At 39.6% G+C, this 9271-nt stretch overlaps 1 protein-coding gene across 5 annotated transcripts; it reads left to right on the top strand.

Annotated features, from left to right (window-relative positions):
• The first annotated feature begins 1547 nt into the window (after positions 1 to 1547).
• Positions 1548 to 9204, top strand: mks1 (MKS transition zone complex subunit 1). 5 transcript variants are annotated; one of them, XM_046039135.1, is made up of 19 exons: positions 1548 to 1889; positions 2075 to 2196; positions 2661 to 2713; positions 2876 to 3043; positions 4157 to 4257; positions 4496 to 4624; positions 5161 to 5265; positions 5501 to 5639; positions 5747 to 5803; positions 6061 to 6103; positions 6196 to 6258; positions 6372 to 6442; positions 6531 to 6600; positions 6750 to 6857; positions 7117 to 7250; positions 8018 to 8100; positions 8384 to 8481; positions 8700 to 8815; positions 8952 to 9204. In XM_046039135.1, the coding sequence occupies exons 1-18, from the start codon at positions 1813 to 1815 to the stop codon at positions 8801 to 8803; spliced, it is 1725 nt and encodes a 574-aa protein (XP_045895091.1). In that variant the 5' UTR covers positions 1548 to 1812; the 3' UTR covers positions 8804 to 8815; positions 8952 to 9204. The 5 variants fall into 5 exon arrangements, with proteins under 5 accessions (XP_045895091.1, XP_045895094.1, XP_045895092.1 ...); XM_046039138.1 differs by having other exon boundaries at positions 4160 to 4257; positions 5531 to 5639; positions 8700 to 9204; XM_046039136.1 differs by having other exon boundaries at positions 4160 to 4257; positions 8700 to 9204.
• The last annotated feature ends 67 nt before the right edge of the window (positions 9205 to 9271 follow it).

Below are 9271 nucleotides of genomic sequence, written 5' to 3'. Positions count from 1 at the left end.
CGACTGCATCCTCTTCCGGTGCCTTCTTCTTCTTCTTCGTTTTACATTTGATGTCAAATTGTTACGATAGCATAACATTACCGCCACCATATGTTACGAGTGTGTATCACCTGCCTGCCAGCTGACGATTGAAACCAGGACAGTCTAACACTTAATAAAACAGATAAACATATCTCATTTATGTAATATCGTTACCCTGTTTACGTTTTTTCCCCCCCTTCTTGGGTCCTTGGTTGGGAAGTTTGCTACAGTTTGACTATTTTATGCTTTCTTAAACTGTATATGTGTAACTGCTAAATCAAAACTTACTAAATACAAGCCTATAAAAAAAGAGATAAACAACCGAGTGGGGTATACACCTATTTTAATGTAATCAGGTACAATGTAGATTTATTTGTCACATTACAACAGGTTGTAAAGTTAAATTAAGTTTGTAACTCCCTTCTGTTATATACAATAAAAAGCAATTATATATAGCAATTATATATCTCTTCACCGAAGGCAGCACGGTGAACACGATGTCACTGGGTACTGACCTTTAACATCCTTTGGGCTCTGCGTGGACACCTCACCTCGCCGATGTTACTGACGCTCTGGAGATGGGTACCAATGATCTTCTGAGCAGTTTTAATCACCCGCTGCAGAGCCCTCCGGTCCTGGGCCATGTACATCCATAGACTGTATATAAACATCCCATGCCAGTTTGTGATGTTTCTAGTCAGGATGCTTTCTATTGCTCCTCTGTAAAAACTGACAAGAACTTTGCACGGGAATTTAGACTTCTTAAGCTTCCTTAAGAAATACTGTCGTTTTTGAATTTTCTTCAACAGAGTGGAGATTTGAGATGATCATGTCAGGTTCTCTGTGATGCTGAAACAATTCACCTGCTCCACCTCAGCACCACTGATGTAGACAGGAGTGTGTGTCTTTATCTCCCTTTTCCTAAAAATCAATGATCAGCTCCTAAGTTTTGCTGAGGTTGAGCAGTAGGTTGTTATCTGTGCATGAGATTATTAAGTTCCTCTCAATTCTCTCCATGTCGCGGGATGCAGTCGTGGGTGTACAGGAGGGGGCTGAGCACAAGGCCCTTGGGGGCTCTGGTGTCGAGCACTAGAGTGGAGGAGGTGTGTCCACCTATTTGAACTGTTGTGAGGAAGTTCAATATCCAGAGATTGTGTTGAATGCTGAGCTGAAATCCACAAACCGTATCTTGATGTAGGAGCTGATTTTCTCAAGGTGTGTGAGGGCTAAGTAGAGGGCAGTGAATATGGCATCCTCTGTGGATCTGTTGGTTCTGAATGCAAACTGGGTGAGGGCTCTGGCTGGATGGCTGTTGTACATAACAAACAAAACATCACATTAGGAGGATTTTCTTGCATATATTTAACTTCAAGAAACATGTTTAGTAGTTTACTCTTCCTCTTTTACAGTCAATCCAGTGCTCCGTATTCCAGCTCAGTAGGTGGCGGTAATGTTAGCGTAGGCTGGTTTGCGAACCGCCAAAATATCTAAACAAGAGGAAGAAGAACTACCGTATCTCTATGGCAACGACAACTATTCTTTTGTCGTGCTGGATAGCCTGTTAGCTTGTTAGCTTCTCGTTGAAGCAGTTCCACCAGCTGTTTCTTCGTTTACATTGGTGTTTACATTTGCAAACGCTGCAAGCGGTTAACGAATACATTCTCACGTTGTTGCGAGTTTACAGACGACAAAAAAAAATTGCCGTGTGCTAACTCTAGCTAACAGAAATTGCTAGCTAACAAATCAAACCAACAACGTTATCGTTTCTTGAACTTCCTAAGTTAGATATTAATGGCAGACTGTTGGAACACAGATACCGGAGAAGCTGTGTATCGGTCCCGGGATGCTGTCAAAAACTTAAGAATAAAGTAAGTAACTGATGGTAATGTAACGTGAATCTTAACATTAGCTTTGCTACAAAACCCCAATACGCTAAAATTATCCAGAGGGATGGGAGTTTATAGTTTACAGTGGACTGTGACATTTCTGCACACCTCGTGGTGAGTTTTCTCAAGACACGTTAACACAATATCCATTTGTTTCTCCACTTTAGGGTGCGCATAGAGAGGATGACCTCAACAGCAGCCCTCTCTCAGCACCTCCAGCACCAAATTCTTTCCCAGCAAGAAAGAGGAGCAATTGAAATGGAAACACTCACCTCACAAGGCCAGACAGGTAAAGTAGTCTACTGCAGAGGGAAAGACTGATTGTGTTGGAAAAAATACACAGCTGGACAGTCGCACAGTTTTCAATTGTCTATATTAACATATTTTTGTGCACTGTACTCATCTGTTGCAACACTTATCTTGGTCTTCAGTAAACATTGTGATTTTCTACATTTCCCTGCCTGACTTTTAAACTCAACAGAACATGTTGGTTTAACTGTCATCTGACTTATTCCTGGCAACTAACAGCAGTTTAGAATAAGTTGTGCCTCTCAAAACAGAATATGTCTTGATGGTGTATATATTTGCCTATATGGGTTGCTTTTGAACACAAATGGATGTTATGTTGTCTATCGAACAGGAATATAACAGACATGGTGTATGACTTGTATTTAAACATGCATACATGTTTTAGGGTGGATGTTAAACTTTTAAAGCAGGTTTTAATAACTTGACATTTTGGTTACTCGCCAGGTGATAATGAAGAGGAGCTGGTGGTGGGCTGGCAGGAGAAACTCTTCAGTCAGGTAGAACTTTGAGGGTTTAGCGTCCTCGTCTCACAGCAAGTTATAAAGAGAAACTTCATATGTGGTTTTGATTAAAAAGAAAACAACTTAAAGGTCAAGAGTTATAACAAATGTTGCTGTTACCCCACCTCCTCACCATCATGTCTCTGTCTGTGGTCCCAGTATGAGATGGAGCTGTATCATAACGAGGCAGCATGTCAGACCCCTCTGGACCGTCAGTATCACACAGAAGTTAAGGCCCTGAACAGGGCCAAGGGTAGACCAAATCACAGGATTTTCACATACACTGATCATGACCGCTACACTAGCTGGCTTCCATTCCACCAACTGGTAAGTTATGCTACATTCTACAATGTTAACACCGTCATCCAGTAAGATTAGATTACAGCGTTATATTTTCGCATACACAACAGATGAAAGTCTAGCCTGAATATGAGTCATTACAAACAAAGTGAATAAGTGAGTTTTGTGCATTCATGTCTTTATTTATTTAGCACAGTCTTTGGTGTCAAGTGATAATTTTTGCTGAGGTATCCCCTGTTAAAGAAATATTGTGTGCCAGGTTCAGGTGTGATGAAGAAGTTTAAGAGACTGATTAAGTCTTTACATAGTGATACTCGGCTGAGGAGAAACAGTGCCAGCATACAACATGTGAACACATGCAATGCCAACACCAAACTGAAGAACACTTACTGTCTGGGTATATTTATCCTGACTAGATCTACAGAGACTCACTCTATACATTTGTGAAGAGTCTGTTGGTTATTGGTTCAAATAAAGACGCCAGTTTCTATATAGAGCCAGTCAGTCTGTCAAGTAGTGAAACAAAATAAAGATAAGCTCGACCTTAGCTTACCTAACAAATGTACAACAGTGCGTCATTATCAACTCAGCTGCGTCAGTCAGTTGACAAGCAGGCAGAGAGGAGAGAGTCTGACCTAGAGATTTGGAGACCTAAAAGATAAGGCCTGGTGTTATTCAACATATAATATTGTCAAGAAATTCCATTAAAATACCAAAACCAACGATGTGTTAGTATGTTGCTCAGTACTTTCTGATTTTCTGATTTTCCTTCCCTGTCTGTGGAGTCTTAACCCAAGCCCATTGATCTCTACTACAAATTTGAAAAGATGGGAGACAAAGAATTTGATTTTATTCTGTTGGGTGTTCTTTCATTTTAGTCACTGTCTTTATATATGTGATAACTGTAATATTTTTATATAGTTTACCTTGTTTGACACCTTTGTGTTACACATGAACCAGACTTCTCTCCCCAGTTCCAGACATTGTGTCAGTGCAGTAGGATGCAGGTTTTGCTCCTGCTGTCGAGTACTCATTCCAAGATAAACTTTCTTTCTTTGTGAGAATGAATGTGAAATCACAATTTCTACATTTCTTTTACTGTGTTTGTAAGTAGCTTGTTTGTTTTTTTTATTCTGAAAGCAGCACTCCACTGACTTTTTGACCACAACTAAATCCAGCCCCACATTCCTGGCTGAAAGGATGGCCAGCGTGAGACACAGACGGCAGGACAGACGCACTATGTAGGTGAAGCACAAGCTCACAACACAATATTCTGTATTCTGTTTGTCAATTCTCAAAATGCATGTAATCAGAGGCTTCTCTTGTAACCTATTTGTTTGTGGAATATACAGTACTTGCATGCAATGCAGTTAGGATCAAATTTCATCCAAATGATGCTTATTAGTCCTCAAAGACATTGCTTGTAATGTATAATTCTATAACCAGTCATGCGATAAGATTGTCTTGCGTATTTTTCAGGGATTGTAGTATCCCTAAGTCAAAGATCATCAACTGGGAGCCCACAGAGGAATTTGTGAAGAGCAGTCATGTGGTGAATAGTACCATGCAGGCCATGCACATCATGGCAGACCTAAGCCCCCCTGGAAGGTAAGACCATTAACACAAAGACCCTGTTTCCATTCAGTTCGGTCTTTATTGTCCCCCATGGGCAACAAAACAGACTCCCCCATTAGTGTCAGTTTCCACATGGTATTAATCTGCAATCTGTATTGTTCTCAATGACTACTTGATTCAGCCCACATTGTGATTAAATCTCAGTACGTAAATGATGTACATATGGGTGGAGCTGTTGGACTTCAGTGAACATGGTGTGTCTCAGGTGGGCAGGAATGTTACTGCTCTGCTTATTCTTCCTTTTTAGAGGAAGCTGATCTGTGGCTTTTTGACAGCAGCTTGCGATAGCAGGAAGCGGCAGACTTAAGTGACCTTTTTCATAAGAATGTGGTCACAACAACAAAACACAACATATAAAAAACACAAGATTTTATTCTGACATTTAGAAGGTTCGTCTTGGAAGGAACCTTTTGCTATTAGCAGGTTTCATTAACAGCATAAATTATAATCTAACTGTGGGCGTTGTGTGGTTTAGTTGTGATTTTCTCTCTTTGTATTTGCTTTCTCAGGCTGGGCCAGAAAGAGTATGAATGTTTGCTGGTAACCATAAAAACAGATGGCAGTGGAACAGTTGTTGTAAAACCTGACTTCAACAAAGGCAAAGAGCCCTACAGGCAAGTTCACAACATGACTGGAAACTGCGTGTAGCTCCAGTAGGGACGGATGATACAACAACATGTTTTTAAACAGTTGCATGCAAGAAGAAATGTAAGTTAAAGCTGTATCATGAACGTTTAGCCACACTAGGGACTAAAGGTCCACCACTTTGGTCCAGATTGAAATATCTTGAAAAATATTGGATGGATTGTGATGAAACCAAGAATGCATGTTTTTTGGACAAATTAAAAGAAAACCACTCCAGTGTGTGCTGTTGTGCAGGATTGCATCAGATGGGAGGAAGAATGAAGTTTGGCGTCTCACTGTCGAGAATGTATCCACACCCATGCAACCAGAGGAAAAGGAGAGGGAGGAGAACATGTACAAAGATGTGAGTTTATCTCCATCACATATTCTCAAGGACCAGAGCAGAATTGGGGACTATAGCTTTTAATGTTCATGTTCATATTACTTCATATGTTATTTTTCTTTTACTAGCTGTATGTACGGCACAAAGAGTACCTCAATAGCCTTGTTGGACATGACTTTGAAATGGTAGGTCGTTTAACAAATTATTTTTGGAGTTGATTATAATTTGAAAAAACAGATCAGTGCCAATTATAGTTTTCCTGAGGCTACATAGTCAAGTTGCTTCATTTGTCTAACCAACAGTCCCAAACCCAAATATATAATATATGATTGATCAAATATTAACACTGGACTAAAGACAAAATGTTAAATTAGCAACACCTTTTGCAGCAGTTTTTGTTTTGGTCTAAATGGCAAAGGCTTAATATATGTGTCTCCCTTAGCCTCCTGGGGGTGTTCTGCGGTACCTGATGAATGGAGAGATAGGTGAGAAGGAAAGCTGTGGTGGGCATCACTACTGTATATATTTCAAAAATGCCTGTCTTTGGAATTTAAATCTTCTCCTTCTCTTTACCCAGTCTTAGCCAAAGGCTTTGAATATGATAACTTATACATCCACTTCTTCATGGAACTGCCCAATAGTAAGTCACATAGAGTCTACGACACTGTTCACATTGTGATACTTAAGTGTTGTCTAGACACTTTAAGTCAATTAAACTCAATTCACTTTAACTTGTGTTCTTGTTTGTTGAAGATTGGTCCAGCTTACCATTTCAGTCTCTCTCAGGAGTTACCCAGACCTGCCGTACCAAAACATTAGGGAAGGTTTGTATACTATACAAGAAACTGGTGAGCAGCTTCAGAACTTGGCTACTGAGATTTATTAAACCCTCATCATTCTCTCTGCTGACAGGAAAATGTAGCTTTCTTCAGTTACCCCTTCAGCTTTGAGGCTTTCTACATGTGTGAAAAGGAGGGTGAAGGTTAGTATCAGCCATGAAATCGTGTTTAGAGAATGTATTTCATGTATTAGTTTAAATATTAATGATTTTGTTTATTTATTATTATTTATAATGATACACTGCTGTATTTGAGATAATATACTGATACATGTGTTTTCTCCCTATTTCAGAGTTAATTCCCCAGTGGCCAGTGCTCTACTTCAAGGTTCTTTCTCTGGACTCCTGGCAGCGCTATCGAACTGAAGGCTATGGCTATCTGCTTTTTCCTGCCGTGTCTGGTAAGCTACCTACAATGCAAAGTTTTGGATTAAAAGAAAAAATAAGAAGCTGCAACCATTTGTTTCAGGAATAATTAACATTTACAAATGCTTCTTTTCATTAGAAAAATTTAAGGGCAGTGTATATGTATATGTTGGGATTAGAAATGTAGATGCTAAGTAATCACTAATTCACCCAGAAAGGATTTCCATGTTCTTGGTCTTATTTCCCCACATTTTATGTTTGGTGTGTGTGTATGTATACTTTTGTGTGTGCCAGGTAAACATACAATAACATGCCATACATGGAGACCCCTTCAGACAGGGACTGTGTCTGCACTGAGGCGCTTCTTTATTGGAGGTTCTCCGGAGCTTGAAGACCACAGTTACATCAGAATACCAGGGACCTTCAAGGTGAATTGTTGGGTTTCTGTAAATAATATTACAAAGAGTATGGTCTAGAAATGCTCTTTAATAGGTAGGTAGGTAGGTTTATTGTCACAATATAACAAGTTATAGAGTGAAACTGAGTTTTGTAACTCCCTTCTGCTACATTGCAGACAATATACATTAATAAAGAATCAATTGTGAAAAATGGTAAACAGAAATAAACTATCATCACTGGAGCAGTGCTGAGGATGAATTAGAGTTGAAGAGTCTGATAGCTTGGGGGGGGGGGGAAGCTGCTCTGCAGTCTGGTGGTGTGGCAGCAGAAACTTCCCAGAAGGCCGCAGGGTGAACAGGCTGTGGCTGGGTGGGTACTGTCCTTTAGTGTCCTTTGGGCTCTGCGTAGGCACCTCACATCACCAATATCACTTATGCTCGGGAGATGGGTACCAATGATCTTCTGAGCAGTTTTAATCACCCGCTGCAGAGCCCTCTGATCCTGGGCTGTGCACATCCCATGCACATCTTTAATACTTTATAAAAAGTGCAGTGAGATAACTTTTGTTATGAATTTGGCGCTATATAAGTCAAATTTGCTTGAATAGACTCAAACATCTGTGGAAGCTCTCTGGAGATGAGGAGTGGATATGGAGAATTTAAAGATGCACAGATTTGTTAGGTTCATGTTTACTTGTTTGATTTCACTCCTGATGCATTTGCAACTCCAAATGCTATGTTGGTAATGATAGTGAAGAATGGGCTCTTTATTTTTATTCTTCTGTATATGGCTGCAGGGAGAAAGGCTGAGTCGCTTTGGCTTTTGTACTGAAACCACAGGAAGTGTGACCTTTAATCTGCACTGCATCCAGCAAGCCAGGTAAGTAATGGATGGGTTCAACCATGTCTTGTTATGCCCAGCCTTGAAAGGAAAATAAGGACATTATATTTCTGGGGTTATTATGCTCTGGATCTTCATTGTTAAAGGTGCATTATTGGAGGTCATTCAGTTGATCAGAGACGGATGGTTTATGTATTCTCAGTATTTGTTTGTGTACAAACTTTCTAAGAAATACTTAATTTATCATACAATTAAATGTTTTAATTTTCTATACAGTAGCTGTTCACTGTGGTTTAATGTATGCATGTTGTGTATGTTTCAGGGCCTTTGTTGATGCCACCATGCTGAAGAAGAGGAGGCAGAAAGTTTTTGACCAGCTGGGAGGCTTTAGCCAGCAAGGATCTGTTTGCACCATCCTGGGTAAAGACTCAGAATGAGTTATTTATTATTCCATGTAGCTCAGGTGCAGCAGGTTTAGAGCTCAGTTTGAAGCCTAAGTTATGTGGGAGATCAGCTCTTCAGGACACAAGTTTGTTCCCGTGCACAAGCCCAAAATATTTAAGATGTAGACCAGAAGCATTTATTTCAGTTTTAATATTTTCATTATATATTATTTATAGTATGTTTTTCTCTGTCAGAGGCCTTCCAGAGGGCGAGGAGGAAAATGCAAGATGCCAGAGAAAGTCTTCCCAAAGACCTCATCAACACCACGTCCCAACACAGGATCGAATCCTCTGCGTAGGCGTGAGAAATGGTGGACTGTCATTTTGTAAAATATATATTTTTTTAAGCCAAATGGCTTAGGAAAAAACTATTTTGGGGTGACATTACCAGCAAGTAAAAGTTGTCATTTAAAATATTGCACATTTACTGTGTTTTCCTATCAACAGGACTATGGTCTAATGTAACGAGTCAGAGAGAAGAAAAGTGTCTGATTGGTATTTATACTTTGTAAAGACATGTTGGGAGGAGTACTGAATAAGGAGCAAAGCCAATATGCCAAATGAGTTTGGTATCACTATGCATTGTATTATATGTACAGTCAATGTTTGTCTCAGATTTGAGTAAATACTCTCACAAGTTACAGACAGTGAGGCTTGGGAAAACTGATAGAAAGAAAATAAAACTGTTTTTAGATTTGAATTGTTCATTCGTCATTGGTTATTTCAAACATTAGCATCGTATTTGCTGTAATATAAACTTTTTATAT

The sequence above is a fragment of the Micropterus dolomieu genome, linkage group LG23, assembly GCF_021292245.1.
Source record: "Micropterus dolomieu isolate WLL.071019.BEF.003 ecotype Adirondacks linkage group LG23, ASM2129224v1, whole genome shotgun sequence".
Classification (NCBI taxonomy): domain Eukaryota; kingdom Metazoa; phylum Chordata; class Actinopteri; order Centrarchiformes; family Centrarchidae; genus Micropterus; species Micropterus dolomieu.
Note: the sequence above shows the minus strand (reverse complement) of the source record. Positions and strands in the feature narration are given on the sequence as shown.